Below are 15,981 nucleotides of genomic sequence, written 5' to 3' on the forward strand. Positions count from 1 at the left end.
GATATGCTTGTCTACTATTGAACCAGAAGTCCCCACTCTAAAATCCCAAACTTCCAAAGATTCATTAATTTAGATGTGTATATCTTCCAAGATTCACGTACTACAAGAATGAGATTGAAGATTCATAAAATACAACACTATCACGACCCATTGGCGCCTAGGTCGTCATAATATGTCAAGATCTGTGTCAAGATATCAGGTATGTCCAGTAAATGATGATTTCTGTATATCTTGGTTACTCTGATGCCATATTCTGTGCAGTAGGCACATGTTGGTTTGGTGTTCGGACATCTTCACTAAAAGTTACTGTACACAAACAAGCCAATAGTAGATTGTTTTTGAGTCATCCGTCCAAAAGGAAGGATTTGGGAGAATGAGAACATCAGCGATGCAATTCGGTGTTGACACAGCAGCACAAGTGCAACGCGCGTGGGTCAGAGCGGCACATAAAATAACGCGAACGGGCCGAGAACAACACGGGCGACTGACCGTAGATGAAAGGGCACTTACATACACATGGGGGTGTGTTCAAACCAACACGGCACACACAGAAACAAAAATAAGTGCGCCATCGGTCTGTGTCAGTCCGACATGTGTGTAGGTCACAGCCGGATTGAAGAAAATGCCATTCTCAACGAAAAACACCAGCAGGACAAAGGGAACGGAAATTGGGTGAGATGGTGAGATGCGGCGTGAGAACCGGTCCGAGGGGTTCCAAACATGCAGCGCGAGAGCTCGATTTTTGAAAGAGTAATAAAATTTTATACTCCCAGTCTGGCTGGCGCTTCTCCTCGGATTTGTTTATTCGCGCAGAATGACGGTTTCGGCGATTTCTTAGACCGCTCTGTGCGTACTCGTAAAATTTACGCGTAGGATACGCGGTAGGATGAGGCAACTCACGGCAACTAACTCTCGTAGCGTGCGCTGGTGAGCAATAAAAAAGCTCCGCGTGGAAATCCATCTGGAATGATACTAAACCGATTTACATCCGCTGGGTAATGGCTTGCAGTTGAGCACATCCATGGTGGTTGTGGGTTGAAGTTGCCAATTGCAATCAACCAATTCCGCGCCGCGCCAGTTCGCCTACTTGAGATCATCGTACGGCTCAAAGGAGCTCGCCTAGGGCAGGACCAAACTCCTTGCCATGTATCTTTCTTACAGGAATCGTCCAATAAAAATCACATCGAGATAGAATTCATCCTGTCTAAAAGTCGTACAAGAGCCGTATAGTCTTCAGTGACTGGGGATGCTCTAGCATTGGAATGCATGCTCTAGCACTATCCTTGCCACGTAATTTGACCTCCATGTTACTGCCCGTTGCAAACTTGTGCCCCGAGATGACCATGGAGCGCTGATCTGTTGACCAGTTTTTGATTGATCGGAAGTTATGAGCAAAGGGTCGTAACTCTTGAAAGTGCCACCATTAACATGACTCTATTGCTTTTCCCAGGCAAATATCCCCCCTAGTCGGCGTCGTTTGATGCTTTGGTAGGAGAGAATTGGCTGAATCTACTTCAGAGCAAGACTGCACTGGAATGAATGTTGGAAATAAATCATGGAATCTAATTCTTGTATAAGGAGGTAATGGAATCGAAGAAGATTTACGAAAGAGTCTTCAAAAATTCTTCGATCCTTGCAGGCTCTTGAATCTTTCAACTCTCAAAACAAAAAACTCATCAATTTCGGAAGATTTGTGAAGAATCCTTACTAATTTATGAATCAGAGATTGTCATTGATTGCTACGCTGGAGATGGCCTGGATGGGAATCGTACTAAATCTTTCAGTCTTTCCGGAGTCTGGTTCGTCTACTTTTGGACCGGCAGTCCGCCCAACCCAGACCATCCAAAATCCCAATCTTGACAAGATTCATTAGGATCGAGATTTAAAAAATAGGGTTTATTGTATATATTAAATATACAACACTTGCACAACCCATTGAGGCCTAGGTCGTCAGAATATGTCAAGATCTATGTCAAGATATTTGGTATGTCTGGTAAATGATGAGTCCTAAATATCTAGGTCACTCTGGTGGTATCTTATGAAGGAACCTTAATTTCGGTTTCTGCATTCCGTATCCAACAGAGAGTCCCTAACTTCATATCATTTATAGAAAAAAAAACCTTCCAATATCCTGAGAGACGCCAATTTCTTCATCACTGAGGTTCGGGTGACAATTCAACGATCTCCCGTCCCTTCTAATCACCCCGAGGGTCATTTTCTAGAGCTCTACTAAGGCTAAACCACATCAGGTTACTTCCAAATCGTACAAAAAAAACCTTTTGTTTCGTTGTCTTCATGTCCATCGCACTCTATATGTCTATACATCTCGCCTCGCTGCACATCGCGTGAACAAACTTTGCAACACCCAAAGACAACACAAACAAACACAACATATGATTGTGCATCAAGAGCCTCCCTCCCCCAAAACCCCCTTCTCAAATTCCCTCACTGCTTACGCGCGCGATCCGGTCGGCTATCTTGTCTTGCGGCACACCAGTCGCTAAGATATGCATGTGCGAATACCATTTATCCACCCCTCGTTCCTCCCCCCCCCCGCCTGCTCATCCCACGGTCAACAAACAACACCATAAAGTGAAGGCAAATATGCAAACATTCGACCTTTTTGCCAATGACCGCAAAGATGCAACACGCTGCACAATTCCAGCAGCTGGTACAACGAATACACCGAGGGAAGAGGTGAAGGGAGATGGAGAGAACGGGTGGATTCGTTAGAATATGCATACATTAATGCGCCCAAGGAAAGAGCGAAAGGGAAGGATGACGGGGAAAGTGACTCCACAAGACAAGTGACCGTTGGAGTGTTTCCGGGTGGGTGCGCATCTTCGCAACAAGGGGGGGTTGCCGGCCGGGTGGGTAAGGGTTGTCAAAGGCTGGCGGGTTAATAATAGCCCCCCCCCCCCCCCCCCCCTGTTCCCCGTCCCGCAAACGGTTCACGCAGATGAGCAGACAGCGCAACGCAGCCCCAGACACACTCGCGCAGCACATTTGCACCCGGTTGAAGGGTGGGGGTGGGCTGGGAGGAAAATTATGTTGTCGTAAAAGCAGTAAAATGGGCAAACGGTTGTGTTGCGTTTGTTTTTGTTTGCGTAAGATCGGTATATGCTTCCCGCAGGTCGAAGGGAGGGAGAGAAAGAGAGAGGGAGAGAGAGAGAGAGAGAGAGAGAGAGAGAGAGAGAGAGAGAGAAAGAGAGCAGTACCCAATGCTTATTTGTTTACGCGTAGGGATACGCCGTGGCTTATTTATTTTGCTTCCATTTCTTATTAGACTGTTACTTCCATTATTGGAATTTGTTGTTTGGCTTGAAATGGTAATGGTACTACAATGAACGTAACATGTACACACAAAACAACAAATCCCGTAACAATAGACTAGAGCAAAGAAGCAAAAAAAAATCGGAAAAGCGTCTCTAGAGATTGGGAAATGAGAGAAAGGAAAAGAGAGGCGAGCGAAAAAAAAAAACAAAAAAAAGCGAAGGTAACGAATGGTTTCGAAGCCTCTGATGCGGTAGCACACAGCGGAAAAGAGTATACAAAAAAAAACATACCGCAGACGACCAAAGGAAGCAGCACGAAGCAGGGTAAGAAAGAGATAAACAGGTAAAAGGGCATCAAAACGATACGGACGCACAGACACGCATACATGGATCTTACCGTCAAGCGCACGCATTATCGCCCGCCGCAACACACAAAGCTTGCGTCTGCACGGTTTTGTGGGTGTGTGTGTGTGTGTGTGTGTGTGTGTGTGTGTGTGTGTGTGTGTGTGTGTGTGTGTGTGTGTGTGTGTGTGTTGCAAAAGCAAAAAGGTACATGATGATACAACAAAAGCACGTTTCAAACAATTTTGCAGAAGCTGCAGAAAGACGTGAATACGCGAAAATGCAGCACACATAGGCGCGCGGGCGCAACTACACACACAAACACACAGACACACGCGCAGAGGTGCTTGAAAGTCAAAACTCCCACTAATCAACGTACAGTCACACAGCCGCACACACACACACACACAGGCAGGGAGACATATGGGCGCACGCGCGCACGCACACGCACAGCTGCACGTGCTGATGATGATGGTCGTCGTCTCACCTCTCATCACCGCTCCCTTCCTCTCTCGCTCGTTCACACGCCAACAAACCCTTTGTGCCATTGCACAGTGGGCAACGGTCATAAAAAAGTCGGGATGAAAATGTTTTTTTTCCGCCATTCTACTTGCGTTTGTACTTCATTTGATACTGTTTAGTCCAACTATTTGATTAGTGATACCTGGGAACATACATGCATGACGATGTCATAGCTTTTCGTTTTTTTTTCAAATTTCGCTTTTATTGTATAAAATGCGTTTAACAAAAAAAAAGCAACAACAATTGAAGCTTTTCACGATACTAGCCAGCTTTGTTATATGGAGTTTAACAGCTGGCAGCTAAAATCATGTCAACACACACACACAAAACTAGCTAGCGATTTTCAGCCTCAAAGCTAGAATTTTATTTGAGTACCTGCTCGAAAAATTGTCAAAACAAGGTCGTGCTTTTCATTCATCCCAAGGTGCATTAAAGAGCTCAGGTGTTGGACTCTAGAATCAAAGTGTACCAGGCGATCTCGTCCCATATAGTTTGACAACTAATTTCTGGGAAAAAAGAGCTCCAAAGCACGTAGCAGATATTGATCTGCTCATCGAAGATGTTGTATCGAAACAAAGATGGATGTTGAGGTCGTTCAGATTTTATTTAGCCTTACAATTAGCAGTATTTAACGTGTTTGAAGAACGTTTTGTTGAATAGAATGAAGATTTTTAGTGTATTCGAGTGTTTAGAGCATTCGTCAAGTTACCAGAAAGCCTGTCCGAGCAAAGGTGACGTTCAAATTTGGTTTGGAAAAAAAACAGGCTATGAGATTACTTTGGAATTGTGTATGCAAGGATTGACAAATGTCTCCGACAATGTCGCCGAGCAGAAGCGATAAAAATCAACCTAAATATATATATATATACCTTCGGATAAGCTCCGCTGTGTATTACACCCGCTTTGATAGCTGCTCGAAAACTGCTATACAATGCAATCGACATTTTCGAGCAACGAATAACCGGGAATTCGAGCAAAGTCCCTTAAACTGGCGCCTTATACCTTCCCTTAAACTGCACCAGTTTAAGGGAATTTAGAAAAAGTCATTTAAAATCAACCATGACGGAGCCTTTTCGTTGCTTGCTTCTAGATTCTCTCCGAAATTATGTTTCCTTTCCTATAGTTGATCATGCAGCCATTGTAGCGATTGATTTATGTTATAAAATAAATATTATAATTTCAGCAAGTTTGATACAACGACATAATACAATACTTTGACGCACTCTGTACTCCCCCGATACATGCAACTGAAGGTTACATCTTTTAAAATGGTTTTTAAAATTCAACCGACTGCCACTTGCAGTTCAAAAATTGATGAGTCAAAGCAGTACAATTTTTGTTCAAAGAATTCTAATAAGAATTAAAAAAATCGCGTATTCAGTTTCAGAAAAAAAACTGAATTGACCTGCGGTGAAGATGTTTTGTTCCTGCTATTTTTGTACAGACGTGCTTGCCCAATGTGCATTGTTAGGTTATTCTATTTACTACTACTACTACACACACACACAACCACACATACGCACACCAAACAGGCTTGTTTGAATGCTTACATTTTTCTTCTCTTTCTCGGCTCCCTCACACACACACACACACACATACAGGTATAATTGTGTGGCATTAGGCAGAGCAGATATCCTCCCCCATTCCACCCCGTACCATCGGTGTGGCGGTGTGCTTTTCTTTGCGCAAAAACGTTCTATTCATTTTCTTGCCAGTTCCCAGTATTTGTCCCCGGATTCCATCCTCGCCAGCCACCGTTTTCATTCCAATTGTCTTCACTTGCGCGTTTTTTTTTTTGTTTCCCTTTTGCACACACACAGTCAGTCAGTCAAATCGATTCTGTTTGAACCTTCACACAAACACACGTACGCAAACACACACACACAAACAGGACACAACGTGTGTTTGCCCCGTCCTGTGTGTGTGTGTGTCCTGCTGCTGTTTGCATGTGTGTTAGAAGTGTTCGAACGGTGAAGGAGCAAAATGGGCAGACAAAAGAAAAAGAAAACACAATAGTCGACGACAACAACAGAAAAAAAAAATGGACACCGCCACCACACGGTTGGAGCTGTCTTCTTCTTCTTCCTCTTCTTTTTCTACTTTCTCCTCCCACAGTGTTAACTCGAAAAGTGTCCTTGTGCACGGTCACTTGTGCACACTGCGGGTGTGCAGCAGGCACATACACACACACACACACACACACACACACATAGAAAAGCTCACCCAAAGCGTGTGCGTGCCCGTGCGTGTCTAATAGAGACACGAGAGCGCGTGCGAGTGTGTATGTGCGCTGTGTGTGCGCGCTTCCTGTCAAAAACAAGAAAACTCGAACACGACAAATGGGAGGTGGGGGGGGGGGGGGTGGTGGATATGTGGTGAAGCGGAAAGTGTTAAGAATCTTCCCCTCAAACACACACACACACACGCACACAGAGACACCCTTTTCTTGGCAAAGGGAGCGCACCAATCCTTTCCTCTTCTTCCCGCTGCCCGCACAGAGTATTGCGGAGGAGACATCGACCCCGCTGAAAGCACGGAGGAGGGATGTCCAACCCGTGGCCACGGGGAAATGGGAGAGAAGGGGAAGAGGAGCACGAGGACAACAGGCGCCCTCAAAATCGAGGAAACTGTGTGTATGTATGTATGTATGTGTGTGGTTTGTGCCCGACAGGAAAAGAAAACTTACCTTCTTCTTCTTCTTCTTCTTCTTCTGCTTGCGCTTCTTCTTTTCACTCCGTCATATGCGTGTGGCCTGTGTGCCTGTGTGTTGGAGGTGTTGGTTGAAAAATGGTCTCCTTTCGGCGGGGTTGAAAGATGTGTATGTTTTTCGTTTTTTTTTTTTTTGCTGTCGGTGTGGATGAGTGGTTTCTTCCTGTCCCGGGCAGAGCCACGGGGGCAGAAGCGCGGGGTGGGTACTTTTTCTCAACTCTTCTTCCCAGAGGGCCCAGAGCCACAGGAGGCACGGCGCGGAGGAGAGTCGTCCTGGGGTTCACCCCTCCTCCGGGAAGTTGGCCACACAACCACACACACACACACACACACACACACACACACGCACACACGGGTCACAGCTTGCCGTGCGTGTGCGTGCGATTCGTTTGATTGTAACGTTCGATTTTGGGTCCCGTTTTGTTGGTGGGTTGCGCCTCGGTTTTCCTCGCAATCGGAGACACCTTTCGAGCACTTTTGGGTCTCTCCTCGCAAACACTACCACACACACACACACACCCTCACTCACTCAGAGACACTAATATGTTGCAAAACCCCTTGCCGAAACCACCGCGGTAGAACCGTGGAACCAACCGAGTGGTGGCTTGCGAAAGAGGTGAGCGGCAGAGACGGGCAGGGAGGTGGGTTTTGGTTCACTCACCGCGCTCCTTCAAACACAATTACGACCGAGCGGAAGATGCGATACACTATGCGGAAGCTGGCGTGTACGCACCCGACGCAACATCTGTGTATTTCCGCGAACTGATTTCAACTGAATCGGGACGGGCGCGTAGGGATGTCACGGGCCTGAGCAATCATTGCTCCGCGCAAAGGGTAACGACTCCGATCCGCAAGCAGGGAGCGGACCGGAACGGGTGCTCCGGATCGGTGCGGTTCGCCTGTTGACAGCCTGTGAGCGCTTTCACGTACGGTCTGCTCCCGCGATATGCGGTTCCCGAGGCATCGGCGAAATCAAATATCCGCGCAAGTCGACTATCAAATTTTGCAGCCAAAATTCGTTTGAAAATGGGGTATTTTTGATTGAATTTCGCTCCTTTATACATCTTATCAATGTTGGCACGATTTGTGCTGATAAGTAAGAAATTTCTTAGCTTTACGTGGTTTGAAAATTGAAACAAAAAACAGGTTTTGTATTTCACAATTCTTGGAGCAGATTGTACTACTTTGACATATGAACCGCGTAATAAATAGAAAATCGATTATCTCTGAATCTGCGTATGTTGAGAGTCGCGTAACTTTGTACGGAGTGTACACTGAGACGGCCGAGCAAATAGACGTAGAGCGAAATTTCTCTTTGCGAGATTTCGCACTGGTTTTCGATGAAACACGATGAGTTTTTGATAAATTGTGATGATCAAATTCAAATCGCCTAGACTGAAGTAGATCAATTCACCCAATCTCCCAAGTGTCTCAAATCGACTAAAAGACCACTAAACGGGTTCTAAAAGTACTCAAGCTCTCAACTTAAACGGAACATAGAAAGACTTCGTATAGCAGACGGCGAACGACTCATGCAAACGACTCATGTCTCATTCTCTCTGTACTGTTGTATGGTTGTAATGCATGAGTCGTTTGCCGTCTGCTAAACGAAGACTTTTTAGATTCCGTTTAGGTTAAGAGCTAACCATACCGCAATGCAATCCGGGACGAGAGACAATACGAAAAAGATAACAAGAAAAGAGATCGCATGAAGTGTTCTTGGGCTTTTATAAGCTCCGCGACGGAGGTGTCTTATTCACATCGTTGTTGTAGTTCGAGCGATGTAGATAGCGAGAAACATACAGAGAGAATTAGAGAGAAGGAGAGAGTAAAGGAGAGATAAAAATAGAAAAGGGAAGAGAGAGAGAGAGCGAGAGAGAGAGAGAGAGATAGAGAGAGAAAATTGTTGTGCCTGTCACACATATATTTTGTTATTTTATTATTATCCTTTACTTTACACAAAAACTCTGGTACCACTTGTTGTAAAGTACTATGGTAATGTTCGGAGCAGAGAGAAAACACACGTCTTATTCGCTTTCGGATGCAGTTACGGAAGATCATCAAGATCAGATCAGAACGAAGGTGCCCGGATCATCAGACTCACTGGGCGGTAGCTGAGCATATTGACATGCGAGAGAAAGAGAGAGAAAGAGAGAGAGAGAGAGAGAGAGAGAGTGAGAAAAGGAGAGAGATTGAGAAAGAGACAGAGAGAGAGAAAGAGAGAGAGAGACAGAGAAAGAGGAAATTAAAGAGACAGATAAAAAGAGAGAAAGAACGTAATAAAAAGAGAATTAAGAAAAAAAGAGAGCGACAGAAAAAGATAGACTGATAGTGAAAAAGAATGAGAGAGATCACTGTGTCCAAAGGAAAAAAATCTACAATCTAACGTTTGCTCTGTATGGTTTGACCATCCATTTTGCAGAACGGGAATTTGAGATGATTTTGTGATTGAGCTAAGCTAAAATGTCAACCTTTATGTTGAACTCAGTCTGATACTCTTATTTGCTATTATTTGTGGCAAAACATCACTAGGCCTAAAATCTCTAGGTAACAAAAATATAAAAAATGCTTTATATAGCAACGGTACGATTGAATCCACATTATGCCCACCACTATACTTGCTGGAATGAAGTGTTCCGTTTACAGTCTTTCCCCGAGTTACGCGACACTCGAGTTACGCGAATTCGAGTTACGCGAATTTTTTATTTTTGACAGTTCAGATGTCAAATCAGTACAATTTTCTCCATCAATTGTCAAATGAAAAATAATTAGCAATATTTCAAAATTTTAATTCACTAAAAAGTCAGAAATAACTGAATTCTCCACACCAATTGAATCAAATAAGTATTAAATTACATAAATGAACTAACTTCAATCAAAAATTATGATAAATAAAGTATATTTTTGCTGTAACATGTGATATTCGACTTACGCGAAAATCCGAGTTACGCGAATGTCTCCGGAACGCATTATTCGCGTAACTCGGGGAAAGACTGTATAATCAAAATTGACAAATAGCTTTTATAGTTTTTTTTTGAATAACAATCGAAACTCTGGAGCACAAACAAAACCTCTGAAATTAGTAAAAACAAAAACAAATATTTTATAGGTTTAGGTCGCCTAGGGCTCTAAATGATCGCCCATGCCGCTGAATCTGGAACATAGATTCCGCTGAATACAGACACAGGGTGACTCGGGCTATTCCGTCGACGTGTGTGTGTTTGTGTGTGTGCCCATCTGACTGTCAACTGTTCGGACTATTGTTGTTTTGATTGTTGCTGCTCGGTTCGCCAGCCAATTTCCTCTCCTGTGATAACAACCGCGGCCACGCAAAAAAACAAAAAAACCTTCCCGCTCTCTCCCACTAGCCTCCCCAACCCCCCTCCCGTGGTGCCACCCTCCGTGAAAGGAAGGTACACGATGCCCCGGAACGTGGCCCCAGCGAAGAAGCAAAGCAAACGAGTCCAGCCCGCACGGAACGCCGTACAGCCGGGCCACCGTCGATAAGCGGGACGCCATCGTCTTTGCACTGTGCGGATTGGCCACCTCCCCCCCAAGCTCCCCAAGCCTCCTTTATAATCCAAGAGTGGCCTCCCGCCATCGTTCCGGCACGCACATTCCCGTTCCTTACGATACGAGCGACCGTACGATGGTGGTGGCGGTGGTGCGGTAGCGCGCAGTTTCTCGTCCACGGAGTGGTGGTGCGGCGTGTGATTGTATTTTCGTCCCCCGCCCGAGCTGACCGATGCGGTTGGCAAGCGTCTCTGCCGCCCGCTTCCCCGCTGCCCGGTGCAGCAACCGGTGCCGATGTGTGATAGTTTGTGCATTCCGTAGTTGTTTTATTTGTGTAGCTTCGAGTTAAAAGTAGCCACCATTCTTCGCCAAGACTGTTTACATCCTGCCCCACCCCCTTCCCCTCCATATCCAATTTGGTGCCAAATTAACCGGACTCGAACTGTTTGCCGTCACCGTCACGCGTGAGTGTCCTGTGCGCGAACCGTACCCCAAAAGGCAAACGAAACAACGTGCATTATCAATTTTTATTAATTTCTTTTTTCAAACTCATTTTAGATACACGCGTGCGCTTCCCCGATGAGCCAGCTGTCCAGCATTGCCACGTGTTTCGGGCACGTGGTGCTTGCGGCCGTTACCGGCTGGTCGCTCAAGTACCTGCCCGGCCCGACCGGTGCGCCCGGTGGGCCGCCGGCCGTCTGGCTGATGCTCTGGTGCCTGCTGGCGTACAGTGCGCTCGGCATCGTGCGCTACAGCCATCCGCAGCCCGGCAAAGCGCTGCGGCTGCTGTACGACCAGGCGGCACTGGTCGCCCGGGTCGGCCCGTTGCCGCTGCTGAACGCGCAGCTCTACCTCGAGCCGGAGCAGACGCTTGGCCCGGCCCTGCCGTACCGGACCGCGCTCGGGTACGCCCTGCCGCTCACCGCCCTGGTCGCGTACGGCGTGTGCAACGTGCTGCGCGATCTGAACCGGCGCCACATCGGCGAGCACACGGCGACCGGCGTGCTGCTGCTAAATGCCGCCGGTCTCACCCTGGTCGCGTCCAGCACGGACAACTACTGGGCGCTGGGGCTGGTCGTGTCGTACGTCTCGAAGCACTTCCTGCTGCCCGTGCTGGCCGAACGGTACCGCATCCCGCCCGCCCTGCTGTACACGTACGGGCTGTGCTTTTACGAAATCTTCGCCGTGAATGCGGTGGCCGATGTGCGAGCCGCCACGATATCGGTGATCATGTAGGGCCGAAACAAGCGCCGAGAAACAAACACACGCTTACGAAGCGCAACAAATCTTGCACAACGGCACCAGTTTAACCTGCCCCTAGCCTTACAGGCCTATCATATTGCGTTCGATCTTCACTAGAACGTTCGTTTTTTGTACACTTTGCTTTCCCGCCAGGCAGATTCAAGCCGATAAAGGTTAAGATTGGTATCAATTGTTGCCGGAAATAGGCAAATTAGATCAATTTTAATTCCATCAAATTAATTCAATTGTGACCGCTGCCTACGTTTGTACACTTTCATCACTCACACTTAACCTGTTTCCAACAAAAAATGGAAATAATTGATTTAAAAGCAGTGCGCAATCAGCTTGTTTATACTTACACCGCCCGCCGGTTGCTGCGACTACCACCTGTCGCTGGAGCAAGAACAAAAAAGTCGACGAAGCCGGCGAATACGGTGCCAATTTGTCTCCCGTTCGATTCGTGTGCTTCCGCGTATGATAGAAGTGTGTAAGGGACAGGGAACGATGTTTTATATACATACAAACACACACACACACGCGTGGATATATTTTCTAGCCGTAAATGATGTTCCAGACAAGGAAGAAAAGGGAGAAAGTGCGATAGAGAGAGGACAGAGTAACGATGTACAAGGGCTTACGACTTACGAGCTATGCTATTCATATACATTCTAGATAGTGGTACAATTTTTGTAACGATGTAACGTTTCTTACATTTCCAATGTTATAGGGTGTTAAAGCAAAGGTCGAAAGCGAGGAGAGGTTTTTCATACCATTTTACAAAAATAGACACTTTGAAATCGAAGTGTAAACTACTGATACCGGAACGCACATCGCCATATCATCGTTACATCACACCAGCTAGGGAAATGGATTCCTTTTTTGTTTTTTTTTTTATGAAGATAGTAAACAACGTTCAGACAGCAGAAGTTAGGTGAAATGTTAACAGTTATGAAATGGTCCATTACAAGTGGCAGTAAGAAATCGTTTATGCTTATTGTGCGTATTATGCTAGCTATCATTAATTAACACATATGCAAACATGGTGCAATCAGGAGTTTTTTTTGTTTTAAGCTGATGTTTCTACTATTCATATATATATATATATATATATACCAGTAAGTTGGGGCGATTTATTGTCTAGAAATTTATACAATCATATGCAACACGTGCATAGCATGACCGCAAACTACTAAACATGGCATTCGCTAGCCACGACAAAAAGTACGCTAAAATTCCATTCGCTACGGGCTTGGCTTGCTTAAAAACCTTTCGCTGCTTCTAATCGTAAGAAATGGGTAACAAGGAAAAAAGATTAAAAAAAAAAAGACATGACTCAGATAAAAGACATCTTCCACGGCAACGCCTGGTGCAGCATTGCTAAATCGCTCGCTGAAAAACAAAAGGGTTTCATAACATTATATACAGGTATTTAGTGGAAAACAAAGCAAACATTCGGTACAATTTTTGTAACATGCACAAGAGCTGCGCGACCACCAGGGAAATACGCGTAGCGAGGGAAATATCGATTAGGAGAGGGATATGTTTTGATATGTGTATGAGTCGATGTATTGTTAACGTCTGTTATTAATGTACGGTTTGAAATATATATATATATTTACAATGAAACATTACCACCGGCCGTAGAGTATTTTGAATTTCCGATTGCATTTAAAGACGGAGAAAAAGGGGAATTTTGAAAAAAAAAAATAATAATAACGCTAGCAAGAGTATAAGCCAGCGATGTCAAACCCATTTGATCTCGTGGGCCAAAATGCTACTAAGAAATAGAACCTCGGGTCGCAGCCAAGTTTTTGTATGATATTATCGCTGTACAAATTCTACTAAATTTCCTACGCTAATTCCTACGCTGCAAATTTACTACCGGGTATGGTTTGTCGACTGGAACTTAGATTTTATCAGTTCAAGACCTGGAACAGGTCCAAATATCGTTCCGAATCCCAATCCATAACAGTGCCTGGAACTGTCCCTGAACATAAATGAAATTGGGAGCTATTTCTGGATCAGTATGGGTTTATGATCGGTTCCAGGACCGGTATGTGTTCAGTATCAGTTCCAGGTCCTTTATGAATTTACTTTCAGTTTCAGGACCGATATGGATTCATGAGTAGTTCCAGGACCGGTATGTGTTCAGTATCAGTACCAGGTTCTTTATCTTTTTACTTTCAGTGCCATAACCAGTGTGGGTTCATGATAGGTTCCAGGACCCGTATGGGTTCATGATTGATTCCATGGCCGGTATGGGTTCATGCTTAGTACCAGGACCGGTATGGGCTCATGCTAGGTTCGAGGATCGGTATGGGTTCATGATCGGTTCGAGGAATGGTATATCCTGATATCATGATCGGTTTCAGGACAGGTTCATGATTGATTCCAGTACCGGTATGAGTTCATGATAGGTTCGAAGACCAGTATGGGTTCATGATTGGTTCCAGGAACAGTATGAGTTCATGATATGTTATAGGACCAGTATGGGTTTATGACAGGGTATAGGTCTGGTATGGGTTTAGTATCAGTTCCAGTACCGGTATGGGTTTAAGATCAGTTCCTGGATCTGTATGACCAGTATCATTTCCTGAACCGGTTTGGGTTCAGTATTGGTTCAGTATTGGACGGGCATAGGTTCAGTAACCAGGTGATGGACAGATATCAGGTCAAGTGCAGTTCTTGAATCAGAAAAGGTGATGTAATGGTGTCAGGACCAGATTGGGTTTGATTTCGGTTTTAGGTTAAGGGGTTTAGGGTTTTTGAGTTTAGAGATTGTTTTCAGAGTACTCTTTACAGTGAAGGGAATCTTTTAAATTTAGTAGCGTAGCCCTACAACCTGTCCTGCTGTCCAAGGTGCTACTGTATGTCGGCTCGTCTAGTTCAGTCCAGCCTTAGATAAATCTTCATTTGACCCCGATTGTGCAAGGTGTCATACAATCCCTCCGTAGCCATTACTCCCTTCCTGCCTATCTCTATTGAAATCCTCATCCTCATTACGGCGACCAAAACACAGAGTCATACGCCTCCAGTTTATTTCATCGTATTGGTCTTGGTAGGCTGCCTCAAGGAAAGCTCGAGATCGTTTGTGACGATCTATCGAAAGTAACGCGTGTTTGTTTTGTTTGTTTGTTTTGCAACCGGACATATTCGGTTTTGTCTGAGTTTGAAGCTAAAAAGCGGGTTGTTTCTTTAATTTTTTTTCTTCATAAAATATGTGTTGCTTACAAATCTATTCACCGGAAATGGTATAACACACCGATTTTCAACCGGTGGGGAATTTAGACCTTTTAGGGAATTTAGGGGAAAATTGATTTAAATTTGACGAAATAAATAAATTTTGGTTCAAGCGGTCGCGGGCCACACCGAAAGTTTGACATCCCTGGTGTAAAGCTTCCGCAATGGAGCTTTTCTTCCGGAGGCTTGCATCGGAAAGCTATGATGCTTTTGCGATGTTTTGTCCGCGGAAAAGTCATCGCGCTAAGCTTTCAGTAAGTTCCACGTAGGAAAGCGTTCGTCGAAAGCTTTCAAGGATATTCGCTTTTTTCTTTTGTTTTTGTTTTTTTTTTGGAAAAGCGTGTCCTGTGCAAGGATATATATGTTAACCAAACAAAAACAAATACTTTAAAACGAGCCAGCCTGGGACCTGTTTGCAGGAATTTAAGGTTCAGATGAGGGATGTATTCTTCTTGGAGAAGGTGTTTTAGATGCAATAAGTAGCTACAAAAATAAAACAAAAATGTTTGTTACATTGTTTTACACATTTTAAGTTCCTATCCTTTAAATCAGCCTTTAAACACGAAAGCTAAACTAGTGGCCAGTCAAAATGAGTAAAAACACGGTAATTTATGATCCTCTCCGATTTTTTCCAATTAACTTTGAGCTCAGCAGATATGTGATAATCCCTAAAATTTCACTCACACTTGCCTCTTTTAGGCTAATTTAAAGCGTCTGCTCTAGCGTGGCGCGAAACCAAGCACTAGCGTAGCTCCAAACGTTGCTCCGTAATGCCGTAGTGGTGTAGTCTGCCAGCAGCACCAGCAGCAGGAGCAAACGAGGGGCCGCAACGGCGAAACGATCAACCGTGTGCATGTCGCGCCGTGGAAATGTGGAACCCATCGGCTGCTGGTTGGTCGGGGCGAATCAATTCGAACTCGAGGCCCCCAAATTGGCCCAGTTTTGTGAGGGGGGTGGGAGTGGGGGTGCATTATTTGCCTAATGCACTGCCCTACTAATGACAGGCGGATGTCAAATCTAACCACCGGCGGGTATAAATTTGTGGTCACCGTGCGCGCACCGTGCACAGCCAAAAGCAATCGGCGCTTGTTTTGGACGGTTTGGACAGGACGTATTGAAAATGGAGTTTTTTTTTTGT

General features: G+C 45.1%; 2 protein-coding genes across 2 annotated transcripts in view; one reads left to right on the forward strand and one right to left on the reverse strand.

Annotated features, from left to right (window-relative positions):
* LOC1271946 (zinc finger SWIM domain-containing protein 8 homolog) overlaps positions 1–7,654 on the reverse strand; it is a 31,813-nt gene extending 24,159 nt beyond the window's left edge. The window contains exon 1 of the mRNA XM_061658153.1: positions 7,510–7,654. The gene's annotated coding sequence lies outside the window, so the exon portion shown is untranslated. The remainder of the gene's footprint in view (positions 1–7,509) is intronic.
* Positions 7,655–10,072: 2,418 nt separating this feature from the next.
* Positions 10,073–13,234, forward strand: LOC5666763 (uncharacterized). The gene is made up of 2 exons (XM_001687721.3): positions 10,073–10,825; positions 10,920–13,234. The coding sequence occupies exon 2, from the start codon at positions 10,941–10,943 to the stop codon at positions 11,595–11,597; it is 657 nt and encodes a 218-aa protein (XP_001687773.3). The 5' UTR covers positions 10,073–10,825; positions 10,920–10,940; the 3' UTR covers positions 11,598–13,234.
* Positions 13,235–15,981: the final 2,747 nt, after the last annotated feature.

The sequence above is a fragment of the Anopheles gambiae genome, chromosome X, assembly GCF_943734735.2.
Source record: "Anopheles gambiae chromosome X, idAnoGambNW_F1_1, whole genome shotgun sequence".
Taxonomy (NCBI): Eukaryota; Metazoa; Arthropoda; class Insecta; order Diptera; family Culicidae; genus Anopheles; species Anopheles gambiae.

Bases quoted from the DNA above. Each gene is read 5' to 3' on its own strand.
- LOC5666763 (XM_001687721.3), top strand. From the start codon at position 10,941: ATGAGCCAGCTGTCCAGCATTGCCACGTGTTTCGGGCACGTGGTGCTT.